This window comes from Gymnodraco acuticeps, unplaced genomic scaffold (assembly GCF_902827175.1).
Source record: "Gymnodraco acuticeps unplaced genomic scaffold, fGymAcu1.1, whole genome shotgun sequence".
In the NCBI taxonomy this organism is placed as follows: domain Eukaryota; kingdom Metazoa; phylum Chordata; class Actinopteri; order Perciformes; family Bathydraconidae; genus Gymnodraco; species Gymnodraco acuticeps.
The window spans coordinates 953,252-973,746 of NW_022990772.1; the positions used below are offsets into that span (position 1 = coordinate 953,252).

Genomic DNA, 20,495 nt, shown 5'->3' on the forward strand with positions numbered 1-20,495 from the left:
TGATGGATTTCTTTATTTTATATTATTGAAGATTTGTATGTTTGAGTCATGGAGCATTGGTGGGACAGAACAATCTTTATAACCCATCTCCTCCGGCTTTACAATTGTGAAGGTTGTTGATTTCGTGGTCTGTTTATTTCTTTTAGGTAGAATCTAAAAGCAATTGCATGATTATTTGCTTATTTGCTTATAAGCCTCAGTGAATGGTATGATATTTCAAAACTCTGGGGAACCAATAATTTTCAGTCCGCTCTTCCTGTATCTCGGCAAACTCCACAGTGGAAAGGTCGAACTGTCTGGCGTTTATTGGAAATGTGTAGTTGTAGTTTTATGTTTAGGTCTCTGTCTGGCGGGGAGCGAGTCACAGCGACTCTGTATGAGGGTGAAATCAAGGTCACACTAGTTGTCTGTCCCCATCAGGCTTTAAAGAAAACTCTAGTCTAAGAAATACTGTCTTTCCTTTAGCAGAAGTACAAAAGGTGGTGTAGCCAGTTGGTGGATCGATGTGTAAGAGGCTACACTGTTTGAAATAGGAGAGGGGAATGGCATTATTGAAGGGATAGGAAAGTAAACACATTTCTTCTCGTCAGTGTCACTGGGAAACAGAATAATTGGTTAGTGGCCTTGTGTTTGTATGTATGTATGGGCTCTAAAGGCAATAAACAGCAACAGAAATCAATTCAAATCAAATGGCTGGCAAAAAATAGAGGGTGATGAAAGCAGTTTTTTAAAGATAGTGCCAAATACCCCGGTATGTGTTTATGCCAATGTCAATTCTAAACTGAAGATGATCAGCAAAACCATAAAAGCATTGTTAATGAGAAATTTAATGTTTTTAAACATGTTGATGATTAGCCTAGCTTAACATAAATACAGAAGGCAAGGGGGGAAACCACTAACTCATCTACCATTACCTCTAAAGCGCATTCATTTACCAATTTCAACTCCTTTTTTTAATCCATCTACAAACACTGTTCCTTTGTGGATTATTTTATATTTTCTTTAAGCTGTTCCCCCTGTCTTTATGCTTAATTTAGCTAATCAGGTTGTGACTCCAGCTACAGATTGGCATCATTGCTCCTTTTTAACAATCACAATCTGGCAGTCTGACTTCTTTGAACATTTAAATGATGTAATTTAAATAGAAATCAATATTGTGAGTCCTAAAATCTGGAAATAACAAGTCAGTTGTTTAACGTGTGTGTTGTTAGAGGCCTGAAATAGTTGTAAAAGAAGCCTAAGAGAATTTCACGTTTTGATCTCCAACATAAAATATGTCAGTAAATGTCCGAAGCTTCTTTGTGTCATTAAAATGGCGGTTGTTGACAAGTGACTAAAGGAGACTACAAAACGTCATCACAGCAAAACGAGCCCGCCTTTAGCTTAGCGGTGGTGATGTGCGGCCATGCAGCCATGTTGTGGTTTGTTTGAAGGTGACATGTCATGCTTTTCCGGTTATTACCCGTCCCCTTGTGTGTTATGAAGGTTTTTATGCATGTAAATGGTGTGCAGAGTCAAAACCCTCAAAGTACACCATGTAGCGAGTAAAACTCTAAAACAGAAAATACCTCCCCAAAACGCCTCGTTGGAGATACGTCACTGTCCATTTGATTCTTCCGGGTACATCATGATGTCATGTCGTCCCCGGAACGAAATGGACCAATCCGTGGAGCCGTTAAGTTACGTCCAGTGCAGGCAGCTCTGCTGATTTCTCCTCCCTGGCTGCAGGCTGATAACAGACAGTTGGGATCGCGGCGAAATTCTCCCTGCAGACCCATTCTCTCTGCAGACCCATTCTCACAGCGTTTATCAACCTTTTTCTTACTCAATATCAAGCCACACTTATTGTTTTTACTTCGGCTGTGACTTTGTGTGTGCTCAGGGTGAGTTTGGCTGTGTTTCGCTGTGTATCGCTAAACAAGGAAATCACACCTCCACGGAGCTCAGCGCGATTCACAACGTCCCGACTGGTCCCGACCAATCGGAGCACACTCGGCTCACAGGGAGGGGGGGGCAAGAGCTGCAACGAGCCGTTTAGTGGAGAGAGTGAATACTGCTGAATACACATAGCCTACTTTACAGAGATGCTGTATGCGAAACCAATGTGAGTTTGGAAAATTGCACAGTATAAATCTATTCTAGTAGACCTCAACAATGGAATTATGATCAGTGGAAATGGCCATGACATGGGACCTTTAAAGCCTGGTGTTAGCTTTTGACTTCTGGCGATTTAATTAATGCTTCAAAATTCACAAAGTGGTGTTAATATGTGGAGATTATCCTACTTAAGAAACGTGTTCAGTATCATGAATGTTTGTTTTCCACAGAGTTTATTTTCTGCAATTTACCGAAATCCAATGGTAAAATGCAATTTCTTTATGTCGAGGGACCCTTTTGTAAAGCTAACTTCCGGGCGGCCTAAATAAATGAGTCATCACTGCAACACTCTAAAACCAGCTTTGAAGAGCAGCCGTATTTTTCCTTTTTCATCCCCTTAAGCCATAATACTACCTTTTTTTCTGTTTGTATGCAGAATAAACAATATCCAGACTAGACACAATATCTTACTAAGTGATGTTTAGTTGTTGGTCATTGTATTTTTAAACTATAAACAGAACCACATGAAGCTCTTCCCCTGTGTTTATAGTCTTTATGCATGATATACATCCGATTAGCCTACTCTGAGAAAATGTGTTTCCCAAAACCATGCCTTCTTAGGTCTGTAACGTAACAGTATTTTGCACTGCCGCTCAATTGTATACACCACTGAGCTAATAAAATATCTACTTCTGTCTTATCTGAGCAAATATTGTTTTCCATAATGGTGTGTTATTGCTCAAATAGTTTTGGATTAACATGGAAATACAAGAGAATCTTTTCTTATCAACATCATTAAAAGGCAGTTATCACCATCTGCAGTACCGGAGAGATTTGGGGCAATCAGCGGAGTACACAACAAGTTACAATGAGATCTCTCCGTCTCAACTGGAGTCGGGTCTTGCGGTCTGCCTAATTAAAGGGCTGAGGGGAGAGGTTGGCGGAGGTTGTGTGTGATCAGTGTCTCGCTGTGCTCCATTCCAAGGTCGCTGCTTGTAGCCATTGCCAGGCTGACTGTGAGCTGCAGGCGGGAGGTGAGGCCTTTCTCTGCCCAGCTCCAACGCAGGTGTGAGGAGACTTACCTCCAGGGTCAAGGTTAGCACCGGGTGAAGCAGTGTGAAGCTTTGGGGTTTGTTCAAGAAAATGCAGCAGAGCTAAAAGTCTTGAAAGCTCGACTTTGGGATAGTTACATCCATCTAGCTGCGCTATCAGAGGCGTTCTGCAGAGATGTCTTTTTATGGAGCTGTCTGTCATTTTCTCATTAGACTCAGATTGATGGATTCTAAACGCCAACACCTGCTCTTTCTGCATTATAAGCAGCTCATTTCCTCTCTGTTTCTATTTCTCTTTCTTGGTTTGTTCCTCTCTGTCTGACACCCCACAGCGTTGGAGGTTTAAAACCATAATAATGGGGAAGCTGTCATAGAAAGCTGACCCACTCAAGCAGCTTTATCGCGTGGCGAAAGGCTTTGTGTGTTTATACTCCCTTGTGCGCTGAAAACTACACATTTCCCTTTTTCAAGAACAACCTTCAGATTTCCGAGAAAGAGGTGCTCAATCACAGCGAGGATTATTGTTTGGCGCTACTGTATACTAGCGCACCCAGTTCAGTTCAAGTTCACAATGGATCAATTAAAAGCTGTAATTCTAACGGGTGAAACTGGAAACGTCCTTTAAAGATCTGTGTTTTGCCTCGGAACTAAAGACACACGTTTGCTTTTCATCACTCTCCCCTACTCAGCGGGAAAGTCGTAAATGATCCAGGGTAACAAATATCCAACATTCCCAGCCTAACACGCACACACACACAAACAGATGATAAACTGACAGTTTGTTTTTGTGACAGAGCCAGAACATGTGCAAACATGCTGATTTTGCTGTAAACTTGTGTCGCTGTGTTTGTAGAACGCAGATGAAAACCGAGACATGGTTGACAGGTTTCTGCATGGCAGCCACTCAGAAGTCAATCCACAGCAGACGGCAAACTCATAAATAACAGACCTCCCAGTCAAAAACCTTGTCCAGCATGTAATGAGAAAAAAAGCCAAGACAATTTAGGGACTCACTATTTGATTTATCAGTAGGCCGAGAACAAAAGGAAGAAGAAAATCTGGAATAAAAAGCAGCATATGGTCTAAAGTGATGGAATGGCTTAGAACACCACTTACTATTTTCAGTCTGGCTGCGTGGGTTGAAACATGCTGTTATGCTCCGAAGGTGTGATGTTTTCAAAGCAGAGCGAGATCTACATCTCACTGTCTCCCCGCAAATTCCTTTGATATGTTTTTTGTTCCCTATTTCTACCTTCTGTCCAACATTTGCTGGGGACTCATGTCTCTGCACCCTGAATCACATCAAAGTGAGCAGAATATTGAAGGGTTTTCCACGTTGTTCCTGTTTCTCTCTCATTATCATCTCCTCCTTACGAACATTTCTTGTTATAATGCAGATGCCGGCTTTTCTTTGTTTTACCTACAGTTGGCATCCTGCATGCTCAAAGGCATTTACAGAGATTGTTGTAGCCACTTATACAAGTCGTGGCTCTTAGCTCTCTTCTCATGGGTACTGTATCGATGTTTTTCTCCCCCATAGGTTGTGACCCTGGGGAAGAACAGCCGTGGTTACCACTACATTCTGGCCAATCTTGTGAGTAATAACCGAGCCGCTCCCCTGGGAGGAAGTGGAACCTGCTTTTGCTGCGTGTGATGCGACTAAGTCTCAGCCATGAGCACTAATGTGCCTGCACAATAAGTGGATTATAGGCTTTTGTATGAAATCAGGAAAAAACAGGCGTGTATATATTGTGCTTCTTTCTTTCTACTGTATATATTTGTCTTATTATATTTATTACTCATGTTTAATCAATCACAATCTAGCATCAGACTCCATATTTACCATAACTGAATATGCCCATATTTTGTTATAGTTTAATGTCTACAAATAAACAGCATTTAACCTTTTTTGCCATTCTTGGAGGGCAGCCATCTTTTGCTCCCACTAAATGTTAATTTAGCCTTGACATTAGCATGAGAGGTTTTTTTTTTTTTAGAGGGGGCCGGCCCCGTTTCTCATTGGCTGATCCCCTGCTGCTTTTTCACCGACTTTAGAAGTTGTGATTATGCAGGCAAATGCATGTCTCCATGACCCAATGCCACTCTTGAAGACGACTATTTGACCATAAAAATAAGTAGCTCCATGTTATAGCTCTGGGTTAAAGTAGGACATTTATAGTCAGCTGGAGCAGTAGAGGATTTAGAAAATGCTTCAGAAAATATTATTTTGTTGGTTTCCTTAAATAAAACTAGGCCAGGTTTAGTCCAATGTTACTGTTTTGTCTTTCATGAACAGACACAAACAGAATGTCTAACGGCAGGTTGTTTTTCAGCACATGAACTCAGGTTGCAGCAGAAAAACATTTGCCTCGGTGTAATGGTAAACACATGTCACTCTTTTATAGCTGCTAACATGTTGTGGTGCTTTCCCCCAGCTTTTATTATATAAAAAAAACATGTGACATGAATCCCCTCCTCTCCTTTTGTCTCAACTCAGGGATTTACTAATGTGAGCTTGGACAAAGTCTTCGCTGGTGGAGCCAACATTTCTGGGTTTCAGATCGTCAACCCTGAGAACCCGATAGTGCAGCAGTTTATGCAGCGCTGGGAGCGGCTAGATGAAAGAGAATTCCCAGAAGCCCGAAACACTCCTCTGAAGGTACTTTGCTTGCAAGGCCTTTCAATTTTGCATGCAGAATACACCAATCAGCCCTTCTGAAGTGCTCTCCATCGGTTCCTCTCATCCTCAGTTTGCCTTTGTCATTCTGCCTTTCCTCCCACCCCTTGCTTCCTCCTCTTTGCTTCCCTTCAAGCAATCAATATATCGATAGGCGGTGCGAGGCAAGGTTATACTGCAGTTTCAATTTACATCTAATTAAACAATGATCAAGGAAGAAATGGATTTTGAATGGCATTTAATTAGATTTGGTCATGGTGCTGTGGTCAACAAGCAAGTGGCTCAACCCTCAGTGGGGAAAAGGTCAGGCGAAGTTTGAGGGGAAGTGCGTGGGAGACAAAATCACACACAAGTGCTCTGTTCACTTCTCAACTCTCCACTAAAGTTTTGAAAGAGGTGCTGACCGTCAGACGAGTCTTGGCTTTTCTAATGAAATCTGTCTAATGAAGCTATTTTTGTCATAAGCAAGGCGTCAGAGCTTGACCTGACCTGGGGGAACTGAAATCAACACATGGACTGCACCAACTTCCACTGGGTCTCAATTGACTTATAATCCAGACCTTGAAGGTTATATAAAAACTACAAAAACGGTAATCTTATCTCATCTTCTGCCTCTCACCATGTGCACTGCTTTCTTTTTTACTTTGTTCAGTACACTTCAGCTCTGACCCATGATGCAATCCTGGTGATAGCAGAGGCCTTCAGGTACCTGCGGCGCCAACGTGTGGATGTGTCTCGCCGGGGCAGCGCTGGAGACTGCCTAGCCAATCCTGCCGTACCTTGGAGCCAAGGCATCGACATCGAGAGAGCTCTCAAAACGGTAGGGTGTGGCGGGAGAAGAAAAACAGAGAGGAAAGAGAGGAAGAGTGGCATGCTGATAACTAAAGAAGAGGCTCGAAGAAGTGAAGCAGAGATAGGGAGCGAGAGTGTGATACAGATGGAAAGTGACAGAGAGAAGGGAAGAGCGCTGAGCTGTTCTCCTCCCTCCGCCTGCAGATATCTCTGCACAGAGCTCACTCAAATCCAGGCACTCATTACCATAAAACTACATTTTTTATTAAAGCGTATCCAGTTCATCATTTGATTAACAGACTGCGCACACTCTAGTAGCTCCATGGACACAGGCATCTTAATACCAGCTATATATGCAAAGTGATGGCTATTACACATTCCCCTGTGAATGTCTGTGTGTCTGTCTGTGTGTGTGTCTTTCTGTGTGTCTTTCTGTGTGTGTGTCTGTCCCTCGTGGTAGGTTCAAGTGAATGGTATGACTGGGAAGATCCAGTTTGACAACTACGGCCGCAGGACCAACTTCACCATAGACGTTTATGAGATGAAAACAGGTGGGCCGAGGAAGGTAAGTTGAAACAGAGACCTCTATCAACTCCATTCCATCCACTGTCCTTTTAGCATACACAGTGGACAGCTTGCTCACGTCAAGGTTTATCATCCCCGGGCGCCGTACATAATGGCAGCCCACTGCTCCTAACACTAGGATGGGTCAAATGCAGAGAAACCGTTTCGTTACATAGTACCTGTACTACGTAATGACAATAAGTTGAATCTTCTTCTTCTTCTTCTTCATCATCATTACTTCGACATTTTTGGGATTTGGCCATCATGTAATTTGAAATGTTCCGGTAGATAACAATAACTAAGCTCAATGAATGTTGGACAGGGATGCTAAAACGTTGCCCTAAACTATTCTGAGGGAACTGATTGTGTGAAACTAGAAAAATTGAAACGCGCCAATACCTCAGTTTATTATACTGAGGGCTCTTGCAGTCATGTGGGAGCAGCAGGGCTTACAGGACAGTGCAGAGTAACGCTAATTGCCTTTCTCTACCTCTGTAAGGTGGCAGCACTGATGAGGCAGCGCAAGACACACAAATCACACACAGCCTGCGATCGCATGGCTCAAACTGCCCTATCAAAGGAGTGATTTAAGACTATTTCCCTGCCATGTGATAGCGTAGATATGATTTTTGGTCCTCTCCTGACAGTAATTACCATTCAGATAACCAATTACTTTAAAGGGGATCCAAGAATCCCTTCTGGCTCCTCTTCAAAATGGTAATTCCCAGCAGTACGTTCACATTATAACCGGAACCATATGATGACCCCTGGTTTTATTTCCAAACCTAGAGTTCCAAGCGACATCTGGGAATTTCTCGTTAGCTGGATAAGTGTTGGCTCAGTCTGATATGACGTGTGATTACGCTGCCTGCCTCCTAGGCCTCTTAAGCCCACACTTCAGTTAGCATCGCATAGCCAAACATGGAGGAAGAAGAGAGAGAGAGGGTGGGAGATAAGAGGTCAGGGGGAGAGAGTGAGGGAAGATGAGACAAGTGGGGCAGCAGTTTGTCAGGACCTCGAGCCCTAGTCACCCCTTTGACAGTTTAAGGATGAAGGTTCTTAGCTGTGGCTGTCAGCAGTGATGTATGGCCTGATATCTGTCCCAGCTGCTCAGACTGAGATCAGGACTTAGCCTCCGGAGCAGAACTCCGTGACACGGCTTCACAACAGCCTCGTCCCCCGAGCATAACTTCTCAAATATCGCTGTCGGACAAGAGTGGCGGAATAAACATTTAAAAGCTTTCTCTGCTCTGGCAAGTGCACTAACTATAGCCATAGTTGTAACCACCATTTGTAAAGCTGAAGTGTTAGCGCCTCCACTTGGTGTTTAAAAACTCTGCACTGTTGTACACCTGTCTGGCCCAAACATTTAAAAGATCTGAGGAAAAAAAAAAGTGGACCAGATGTGACAGGGGAGAACTTTGCCAGCAACAGTTAGACTATTGGCAGCAACATATGCAACACGTTTCATCGTGAGCCAGAGCAGCCATTATTTCAGATGGGCAAACAAACACTTGACATTGGTTTGACTTAAGCATCTGTACATACAGAGAAACTACAGAGGCAGGACTGTGCAAAAGAAACTGTGCAGCCACTGGAATATTGTGCTTAATTATTAAACGTGTATGCAGTTCACAGGCCTTAATATCAATTATTTACCATAAAACCTGCGAAACTGAAGGTGGGGGGGCTTGGAGCTGTCTGCCGTATGCTCATGCAGATAATTTCATGCACATTGAGCTGTTTGAACTGATGTAGATCGTAAAAACCAATAGTAGATTCTCATAATATCTTTGATCATGACACCAACTGCATGTTGAATATAGAAATATCAATTGCTTTTCCCATGCTTACATTCCTTGGCCATTTATGCCGTTTAAACATTCTGCTCATTTGTTGCTATTTTGGTCGTACTATGGGCAGAGGGAGCAGGCCTCTGGGAAATGACATGTTTTTTTTTTTTTTAATGAGCCCTGCCTCATAGCAGTTCCCTGTAAAATTTCGAGATGTTGTTTGTCGAGATGTTCATTTACATACCAACGTGCGTGTGTTGGAATGCTTCACTTACCGCTGTTTTCTCTTCGCAGATTGGGTACTGGAACGAGTACGCACGATTTGTAAATATTATGGACGCGCAGGTCACCAACGACTCAGTGGAAAACCGAACGATTGTGGTCACTACTATTATGGTACACTTTCCACGCAGTTTTAAATGTTTCACGTATTCTGCCACTCAAGGTCATGGTGTTGATTCCAATGAGTGATACATTCTGTCCTGGGCGGGTAGAACCACATCTTTTTTGTGTTGCTTTCCATCCACTCACTACATGTTGAAACAGTCGGTCCGTAACGGGGGAGTGTTTCAACTGTATCCGTGTGGGTGTCAAAGCATTTTGATTTTCCATACTTCAGTGGCCTGTCGTAGCAGTGACATCACAATAATGGTATAAATGATTATGGTTGACTCCATCAATTACAAAAAGCATACAAACGCATACGTAAGTAAACCTGTCTGTCCTCATCAAGTAAATGTTCAATGACACCTGGGATAGACTGGCCGAAGAATGACTAGAGGATGAAACTGCAATGGTTTCTCAAGCCGGGCAAAGCAAAAATAAACAGTATTGGAGGAGGGATACGCAGGTTTGGTATTTCTCCTTGTTATCGCCTCTCCAATCTATTTTGTATTGCTCCTACACATGTTCTGTGTTGAAGTATAACTTCCTGTCAGTGATTTAGAAGGGGATATTCCCAGATCAAAGCAAGATAAACAAGCAAAATATCTTAGATGTATTTACATCAAACTGTATTTACTCAACTAAATGTTCCAGGTTTATTGGATAGCTTTGTCTGCAAATGCATTTAGTGACTATAATGGCAACATAATCACCTGAAGCAGTACCTCAATTACTGCAGACAAACACTTTAAGAGGATTAAGAAAGGATGTTCAGAAAGCGATAATTATCTGTGGTATTTATGCAAAGTTAGGTCATCTGTATTCCAAGGTGTTACTCTGTAGCGAGAGGAAACATTTAACAACTGTTGGTGAAAAATACAGTCAGGAGGTAAACATGTGTTAACTCGAGGGGGAACACTCAATGGATTCAAGGTGAGGGGATACGTTCAGCACAGAACAAACAAACCATTGCTCTCCTACTTGCACTCTAATTGTTTGTGGCTGTAATGACAATGCCTGCTCTCCTGAGTGGTCCTTTTGTTTGATAATGACCATGTGCTCAGTAAGAGAAAAGACGATCTGCACCAGCGTTTGGAAAAGGAGAGGGAAACTAGCACGCTCCTGCTCTCCTGATGTAATTATTTTTTTGATGGGGTATTTTTTTTGCATTTCTTTAGAACAGCTCTTTTTTTCTTTTCTTTCCTTTCTTTTGGGAATGATCAGCATTTAACTGCGCATTGGTGCTTGAATATGTTGAGATACTATGGGCACTCTGATCCCTCTCCTGTCACTGGCATTTACTTATGAAACCCATCCCCATTCCCATCCCCACCCACCTCTGAGCTGACCCACACCTTGCCTACCAATGACTCCCAGCCCTATACAAACTCATTTTGGCCTTCTGTATTCTCCTACGCTAAATAAATAAACTCCCCTCCGTTAACCCTCCTTTATTATGCCATTTATGCCACCCTTGGGGCGCAAAAATAGGCTGGGTGCATTGGGCTTGGTGTCTGCTGGCTGCCACGGCTTGATGAAAGCAGTGTGACCACAACATCACACTGCGGTTATCACAGTATAGTTGTGCATTTGCGGGGCATCATCTATATATGCATGACTGCATGGATGTGGTCATAGCAGCTTATTATATATTCAATCTGTGTGTGTGAGGGTGTGAGTGCACGTATGAGGGCATGTATGCATATTTCTGTATAACTGACGTGTGAGCCAGGGCATGGGAGTGAATAAACCAGCGTGTGTTTGAATCAACAGGAAGCTCCTTATGTGATGTACAAGAAAAATTATATGCATCTGGATGGGAATGACAGATATGAAGGCTACTGCGTCGATTTAGCATCAGAGATTGCCAAACATGTTGGAATTAAGTACAAACTGTCTATAGTAATGGATGGGAAGTATGGAGCCCGAGACCCCGAGACCAAGACGTGGAACGGGATGGTTGGCGAACTGGTCTATGGGGTGAGTACTGGGAGCCTCGGTTTTCGCTGATTACATGACAGTTTGCAAGGAACTTCAACATGAGAGGAGATCTCATTTTTCTGTCTCAAGGTCATCACCAACTCGTTGTGAACTCGTCAGCTCTTGCCCAGTTCAAAAGTCTAATGCTGTCTCAGGAAGCTAAGCTGTGAGTGAATTTGTCAAATGCAGCCTCTAGCATTGGGGAGTTGGTGATAATCTTGAGACGGAGAAAATGAAATCATTTCTCAGTGCTGTTCATTGCTATTAATCCCTCTTGCTTAGCATAGAAAGTACACTCTCACAGTCACATACAGAGGTAGGTACATGAACACAGAGAGTCCATATGGCAAACACACTGTAATCACTTTGATGAATGAAAGAGTGTATGCCTTTGAAGTGATTGTGTAATTACGTTCAATGTTTGATGTGTATGATGAATATGCCACATTGTAAATTCACAGCTGAGAAAATCTGCTGCAGAATCAACATCTAAATGGTGGTTTGCGGTTTGAAACAACAAGATCCATATGTGTGGTGCTCCATTAAGGTCGACCCTCTCACATTAGGGAAGGGTCACGCCGTGTTTTACATCTGACAGAGGAGCGCTCGGGCTCACGCAACACCTCAGGCATTCCAAAATTACCCCTGAACCCCCAGCACCCCCCCCCCCCCCCAACCGCCCGCCCACTCCGTTTTCTCGCTTTTCTCTGAGGCCACAGTAGTTGAACAGGGGCCAGATACAAAATGCATGAGGGTTAGGCTTCCTCATCTGTTCAATTTCCCAACTATCAGCCCGAGAGATTGCTTGGTTTGATGTGCTTTCGCCACCAAATTATCTTTCAAATGGGAAAAGTCCACTCCCTGCAGATGGAGAGTGAAAAAAATATCCCACTTACGTCACTGTCAAGTTTTTCCACGCCTGTGATTTTTAAGCAGGTGGGCCGCGACTAATAGTTTTGTTCATTTTGACCTTTTGACCAGTAAATTAATTTGATTTTAGTTGTCTTTTAAAGGTTAGGCCCGAGGCTACTCTTTATTGCTTTGCTTCCCTCAACATTGATTGAGTGTTGCTTACGCCTGCTCGAGATTAAACGGTTATAGCGCCTTCACAATGCTGTGTTGACAGGGTAAAGAAAACAGCCGTGTTTATTAGCCCTATTTGTGTTGCTCCTAGTTTGACCTTGTAAAAGACTTGTGCTGCTTCAATCCAATGTTTTCTCAGTTTCTACATAAAAAGACAATACGGCACAATACAAATAATTATCCTCCTTTGAAGAGTTATTTAATTAATCACACACGCACTGGCTGCAGTAACACTGTCTAATGTGATTACTTATTTTCTTCTTCTTTTACAAAGAAACCCATTGTGATTTTCTAAAAAGGCAGCACCACCTCCCTGGATGTGTTTTGATAACATAGTGTGATTGAAGCTGCAGAGCAAAGGAGGAAGATAAACAGCTTGGATACAAAATAAAGCCAGAATTAGCCATGTTTGGGAAACCCAGCCTGCTGAATGGCATTTGATGAAGAGTACACAGCCTGGGCTTGCAGGTTTTTGTTGTATGCAGAAACCCTTTTTACCTAATACTCCTCTGTTTAAATTAAAGGTTATTCCACTTGCTCTTAAGACATCAGATAGCTCACTACTTATTAAATATTCCATTTTAATTTAGATCATTCAATTATTGAAACAGCGAGTCTCGTACTGTAGCAGGAAATGGTTTGTTTTATAGCACAATTGAAAGTTTCCCTCCTTCAGTATGTCCTTGGGTCCTGATTAAGGAAGCGTTCGGTCAAACATGACTCAAACTCCCCTCTGCCTCGGTGGATTTTGTCCAAGCTGTCTCTCTGAAAATCTTGTAGGGCCTTGGTGAGCTTTTTCTACTAATGTGGCAAAATGTCGGTAAAGAACCAGATTAAATGTAAACATTTGAATCTCAGATGTATTAGCTAATACCCCAGGTTGGAACATTGTGCAAATACCACTTTGTTTTCTTGTGTGTGTGTGTGTGTGTGTGTGTGTGTGTGTGTGTGTGTGTGTGTGTGTGTGTGTGTGTGTGTGTGTGTGTGTGTGTGTGTGTGTGTGTGTGTGTGTGTGTGTGTGTGTGTGTGTGTGTGTGTGTGTGTGTGTGTGTGTGTGTGTGTGTGTGTGTGTGTGTTTTCTTCCAGACTCGCTTGAAGCGTCACAGCTAGTGGCTTATTTTTTGTAAAATATGATAACAATATTGTTTTGTTTTCTTTCTCCAGCTCCAGTCATTCACACAGCATACAGTTAATTTAAATTGATCAGTTTCTTTATGCAGGCCTTGACTAATGCTTACTGTGCATGTCCCTGTTTCCAGAGAGCAGATATAGCTGTTGCACCTCTCACCATTACTCTGGTTCGAGAGGAGGTGATAGACTTTTCCAAGCCCTTTATGAGCTTGGGGATCTCCATTATGATAAAGAAGCCCCAAAAGTCCAAGCCTGGCGTGTTCTCCTTCCTGGACCCGCTGGCCTATGAGATCTGGATGTGTATAGTGTTTGCCTATATTGGGGTGAGCGTGGTCCTGTTCCTGGTCAGTCGGTTCAGTCCTTATGAGTGGAACCTCGATGAACAGGACGAGACCAAAGACCCCCAGACGCCCCCAGATCCGCCAAATGACTTTGGTATCTTCAACTCCCTCTGGTTCTCTCTGGGCGCCTTCATGCAGCAGGGCTGTGACATCTCCCCCAGGTGGGTACGCTTTGATAGACACAAGGGCAGCAGAGAACTTTAGAGCACAGTACTCAGTGGTGGGCGGGAACAAAGGATATTTATCTCAAAACTGCACTTTTGAGTTTCTGTGCTTTACTTCAGTTTTTTTTTTTTTGTTAAAATGATTACAATACAATTGATTCCACTTCCATATTTCCATTAAGGTTCCCACTACTCGTTATTTTGAAGCATAGATTTGAAGTTGGCATATGACTATTTTTATTTTCTTGAATATAATTGGCTGTTCACGGTTTATGACGACAACTTGGAACCAGCAGTTCATATCCTGTCGATGTTTGACATTTTTAAATCAAGAAAGATTGAAAAAATGCGTATAGAATTGTGTTTCTTTCTAAAGGCTTTGTTTCTACACATTCTACAATTCAGTAGGTTGAATGAGATTCATTCGTTTTTGCAACTGCACTGAGGCAAAATTCAACAATACGTTAACATTAAAAAGGAAATGTGCCTTGAATTCTCAAGTATTTTTTAAAAGAAAGTACTCCAGTTCTTAAACTAAAGTAAACATGTAACTGATCAACTTTCATTTGAAACAGAGTAATATTTAACCACGAGTATCTAAACTCAAGCATCTTCATTTCCTGTCCTTTATTTTAGGCGTCCATTATTTGAAGGTAAACTGATTTCACATTTATTGCAGCTAATATATGTCTACCTGAATGTGTCAGTTTGTAAGCTGAATTTCTCATTATCAAAATGGTTTTATCAATACTGTCTTAAGGGTATGAAGCTGAACTTTGACCCTGTTTTATTTTTCACAGCCAATTCAATCCTTTTGTTATTTTAGCCAGTGTGCTACTTTTCCTGAAAATGTGCTGTTTTTAGAGTGCTGACGCAGGTTTATTTTTCAAGTAAATTCTGATTACCGGTGCAATTAGGTACATTAAACACAAACTGTTAGCATCTTAGCAGGTGGATGGGCGCCACATGTCACCGTGTAATTACATTCTGTCTTTCCCTGCCATCAACCTCCCTCTCGCAGATCTCTGTCAGGCCGCATCGTCGGTGGTGTGTGGTGGTTCTTCACCCTCATCATCATCTCCTCCTACACAGCCAACCTGGCTGCCTTCTTGACAGTGGAGAGGATGGTCTCTCCTATAGAAAGTGCCGAAGATTTAGCTAAGCAGACAGAGATAGCGTATGGCACTCTGGACTCAGGCTCCACAAAAGAGTTTTTTAGGGTGAGTAGAAGCAGAAAAGTGCACACACACACACACACACACACACACACACACACACACACACACACACACACACATACACACACACACACACACACACACACACACACACACACACTCACACACACACACCCACACACACAGCAACTTACTAAACAGACAGTGCTTTTCGAAGTCTTCCTATTTGCACTCAGGCCTGTTGCATCGTGAGGACCATTTTGTGTAATGTCCCTAATAAACTCATCCTTGCAGCTTTTCCATTTTGTACCTCTAGTACAGCACTTTTGACCCGCACAAGATTGCCCCAAATGAGGCATGTTGACAGAGAGTCAGTTCTTGAACTCTTATGACATCAACGTTACATTTATTCGGCACAACTGCAGTGTGCAACCTTGAGGCACTGGGGCTGTCAGCAGAAAGTGTGATAACAACGTGGAAGACTCTGAGGTGATAAAAACAGGAGGCTAATCAAAGCACCCACATCAGGCTCAAACTCAGAAGGGTCAGCTCATGAAATATAATTAGCTTGCTAGCCATGGCTGGCAAATTGGACCTGATGAAGAAGAGCCCTGTAGGTCAAACCGAGCCGTCTGAAAGACGGTTCAGATGGAATAAGCAATATGTCCGTCGGCATGAGGGACTGGCCGAGCAATTAAGTCATAAATTAAGTAAAATCTGAAGCGAAGGTATATAAGACTCTGAAAGCCAACCACATGCTCCCTATGCAGGAGTTAAGGTACGCATCTCGAAGGCGATCAACCTTCCGCTGTGAAATCCATAGATGTTTCATCCTGTGGCGTGGCTGCGTCGGCAGTCCAATCCTTTGCATTTGCAGAACAATCAGTTAAAAATAATTAATGAAACAGCACTCTGCCTGTGATGACAAAAGGCAACATGACAGTCTTTTATCCTGTACTCCCTCATTACTCATCAGCAGGAGATAGAACAAATCATATGTTTCACAGCTGCAGCTGTTGGCAGAAAGAGCCATTTCTTTGTATTACCCCTGGGTTGAATTGCCCGGAACAAGGAAATGCAAAATCAAATCCATGTTGTTTTTTCTGACAAAAAAGGACATGATAATGTCAACAGAGTTTGATATTTAAAGGGGTTGTGTCTGAGGAGCTGGCTGTAAAACGATGCGAAGGTAATATATCTTGGGAAACATGGCACATGACACGCGTGACAACAGCACTCTATTCTCCATACAGCACTTTACAAAGGCTGTCATAACTCTTCCCTTCATCCGACATGCGCAGGTGTATATGAGGGATATGTCTTTGCACCACAGACAGATAGATGCCAATTACAGATTAGGTTTCAGGCTTGACAATGAATCCACCACGGGTCTGATGGTAGAAAAATCTGAGTGGTGGTCGGAGAGTCGCAGTTTCCCTGTGTTCTGTATAACGAGTGTCCTAGTTACATCCCCATGTCTTCAAATAGCAAATGACATGTGTGGACTGATACTCCAAGGGACTTTTAATTAAAGCTGTAGAAGGCTGACACGCAAAAAGAAACCCCACACTAATTAATAAGAGTTAAAGTTCTATTTCAGATCTGTTTTTCAGGGAAATACATTCAGGCTTAATTAGACCCATACGGCATCAGCCAGCTGGAAGTTTTAAGTCAAGTCCAATGTTTCAAACAAGACATATGTCATCATCTCTGAACCCCCCCTCCGGGCATTAATGTTTGATGATTTCATCTGGTTTAGTTCCCAAACACTGCTTGACAAGTAGCACACAAACACAGGAATGTAGGAAAGAAGGAAATAAAGAAAAAATCAGCTCCCTTTTTAAGCAGAACAAATATGCAGTCACTTGAAAATGGCTTGCAATAATGAGCAATAATGAGCAATAAAACTCTTGTTTTGATTATTCATGTTTTTCAAATCAGGTAATTTATCTCTTTTGGTCTTCTGTGGTAATTCCTCCAAGACTGTAGCCCCTGATAAATTGACAGTTTGGACGTAGGGCTCGTTGCCTATTTGGTGGAGAAGAAGCGGAGGAGTTTTCAAAGGAAGAGATATTCGAGTAGAGCCCCTAGAAAGCCCCTAATTCTGCCGATCACAACCAAGTAGGACAGCTGGCCTGGGAGCCGGTTGACGACGTGCCCAGTGGAAGCCTGAAGTGCTCTAGGCGCCTGGCAGGGCGGCTCTACTTTCTTGGCTCCTCTTCCCCAGACTGCCCTCCATGTTTGGGCACCAGCTTCTCCTCTGTCTCCAGCTTTTACCTTGAAACAATGTGGGATAGCTCCAAGCTTTGCGGTGTTCTTCCTCAAAGTAGCAGCTGTCATGCGCCGCCGCACCACTGTGTTTTGTTTCATCATTATAATTCTTATCAAGGATCTCTTCATTCAGTCAGTCGGATATTTGTGTTTTGGTGGGTAATTAGAAAATGATGAGTTGTACCAGCGAGGCCATGTGTATCCTCTTGATGAGGTTTTCTGCCATCAAAAGGCTTACATTCTGAATTGTATGTTGAAGGAGAAGCTGGGTTGTAATAATGGCTGCGATGATAAAAATGGGCTGATGTGGCTGTTTAATTACGTGTAAAGACCGGGGTGAGAGCATCAAAGACAACCACACTGCTGTCCCATCATGCACCTCATTTAACAGCGTAACAATGAAAGAATGATAATTGCGCAGAGAAATGGGACCGCAGCATTGTTTTCTGCTCCCCCTCAAAAGACTATACATCACCCAAAGCCTCAACAGCAAACATCATGCATCTTACTGATCTGCAGGTGTGGGGGGGAGGGGAAACAACAGCTTGAGTGCAGTCACCAATGCATTTTACTAAGCATGAAAATCAATTTCACGTCTCAGCTATCGTGGCACAGACACTAAAGCTTCTGCATGGCTCAACACAGTGTTTAATAAGTTGCTTTTTTATGCACAGCAGACCTGCATGAAGAGTCACTGGCAGGGAGATTTGTACAAGAAAGCCGAAGGTTGCCCTGCAATCATATGCAGTCTATTGTAGCATAATTCCCCAAGCTCTTGTCACACTGTGTTTCAATGCAGTGCTGAGTGAAGGGGAGGCTCCTGTAAAGATTAGAGCCTGTTTGCATAAAAGGAAAAGCTGACACAAGTGATGATAGAGTAGTGCGAGTTAGGCATAACCTCAGAGGGAATGTACCACCCTCAGAGGGCCTTCTCCAACTTTAGATGAGAAGCAAACAGCAGGCGCTAGAGGAGCTATTGGAGTCCAGCAACAAGCATCAAAGACGACCAATTGGTATTCAGAGCGTAGCGTTTGGCACTTCAATGACAAAGTACACCACCAGAGACTCAACTTTCATTGCTGCATGCTTGAGATACAGGTAGTCCTGGGCATACAGGATATTGGGGGGGAAGTGGTAATGTCCACAAACAAAATGGAAGTGAAGTAGAAGGAAATGTAGTGGTGGGTGTTCGGAGATGGAATTCAGATACATGAGCAGTGGAGCGTTTGTCGGAGCAAGCATTATGAAAGCAGCCTGCGACGCCAAAGGGAGAATAAAAAGCACTTCGAAGGGTAGTGGACTGAGGTCTGGAGACGCCGCATAACTGAGAATCAATACAGATTAACAGCTCATTTAGAATGGAGAGGGCAATTGCTTTGACTTTGGTTTTTAATCACTTGTTCCTTTTCGGACATATAATGACATTTTTGGGGGGGATTTCAATCTCATCTGTAGATTTACTAATGATCTGTCAAAAAGCACTTTGATGCAAATCTCTCTGTCTTTATTCCTGTCAGTTCTGTCTTTCGGTGTATCACAGAAAACTTTACAGACTAACATATTTCTGTCCAGTAAGCTTTTTATCTCTAGACTGCGAAGAGATAACCACAGGGTAGTCTGTTGCATCATCTAAGGCAGTGGAAGGCCTATAGTGACATGTAGGCAAAAGTGTTTGGGGTGAAAATCAAATCATTTAACCGTACTGTAAATAACAATTTCAAAACAGAGGTCACCAATCTCTGTAAACCTTACCTAAAAAGAATCCACTTATTTTCATTCAGGGCCCTTTGGATTACTGCACTGTTTTAATTCCATGGGTTTAGCAGATTTGCATCTTACAATAACAGCTTCTGTTTATTGCATGCGGGAAAACTACCAAGTAGAACTCACAGACCGTTAGCATATGAGTCATGCATTATTTAAGTCCTTCAATTCTGATGGGGAAATATAAATCTCCCCTGAATACCTAATCCTAAAACTGTTCTTTTTAATTGTTTCTCATATTGTCATTTTCAACTTCTCCGGACAGCATACAGTCAAATGAGCTGCTGGATGATCATAATAGGGGAGCATTTGCAATAACAAAAAGGGAAAAGTGTGTAGAAATGTTACTCCTGTTGCCGGAGCTTATATCTGCAGAACCCTCAACGCTAGGTATGTAAACAGTTGCTATAAAAGTACGCAATATAACATTTAAAGCCTGTTCTGCTGCCCCTTAGTGGCCCAAAAATATCTTGGTTTAAAAAAAGAGATATAAGGAAAAATATCAATGGCCTGCCCCTCCAACACTTAACTGAATATTAAACTAAAGTGACATCCTTGTAAAAAGAAAAAAGCAAGAAATAACTTTCCGATGCTTTTATGTAATTCCCGACAACTGCTCTAAGTAAACCTTCATTTGTATGTGCATGCATTAGTCAGCATGAGTGCCTGAGCCTTCATATCGGCAGGGGATTTGGACATGGTGATTCAAAAGACTTCTGCCCAGAAGAATAATAAGCACCCACCAGTTTCCCTCCGGCTTCCCTCTAACCTTGTCTCGCTGACGGCAAGTCATGCTCTCCCTGCTGCTTGTCTTAGGACACCAGGCTGGAATAACAGACATAAGTTTGTCTTTATGACTATTGCAAGACGGAAGGAGGCTCAGCTTCAGACAGATTTGCAGGAGTAACGCCTACACAGATGATGTAAGTGTGTCTCCTAGGTAGGAGGGTTGGCTGAGATCCACTATTAAGGTACTTCATTATAGGCAGATCAACATAACGATTGCTTCAGTATCATTAAAGACATTTACAGGAGGAAGATAGGGCTGTTTGCAAGTTACGCAACATACATTTGTGTTTCTTTTCACGTTATACCTGTCAATGTGACCACTCCCCATTAATTGCCTGAAAGCACATTTAGAATACAGCAATTTGTTCTAACAGGGCCATTATATGGTGTGAAGGAGAGCCACATGTGCAAAGCTGTATTTATGGCAGTCTATAA

At 42.6% G+C, this 20,495-nt stretch overlaps 1 protein-coding gene across 5 annotated transcripts in view; it reads left to right on the forward strand.

Annotated features, from left to right (window-relative positions):
* gria3b (glutamate receptor, ionotropic, AMPA 3b) overlaps positions 1-20,495 on the forward strand; it is an 86,808-nt gene that overhangs the window by 54,570 nt on the left and 11,743 nt on the right. For all 5 annotated transcript variants that reach the window (XR_004570638.1, XR_004570639.1, XR_004570637.1 and 2 more), the window contains exons 5-12: positions 4,690-4,743; positions 5,647-5,808; positions 6,479-6,646; positions 7,079-7,183; positions 9,270-9,371; positions 11,133-11,339; positions 13,682-14,055; positions 15,080-15,278. Coding sequence is in view for 2 of the 5 variants with exons in the window: in XM_034232528.1 (XP_034088419.1) it covers positions 4,690-4,743; positions 5,647-5,808; positions 6,479-6,646; positions 7,079-7,183; positions 9,270-9,371; positions 11,133-11,339; positions 13,682-14,055; positions 15,080-15,278 (1,371 nt within the window). In the remaining 3 variants the exon portion in view is untranslated. The remainder of the gene's footprint in view (positions 1-4,689; positions 4,744-5,646; positions 5,809-6,478; positions 6,647-7,078; positions 7,184-9,269; positions 9,372-11,132; positions 11,340-13,681; positions 14,056-15,079; positions 15,279-20,495) is intronic.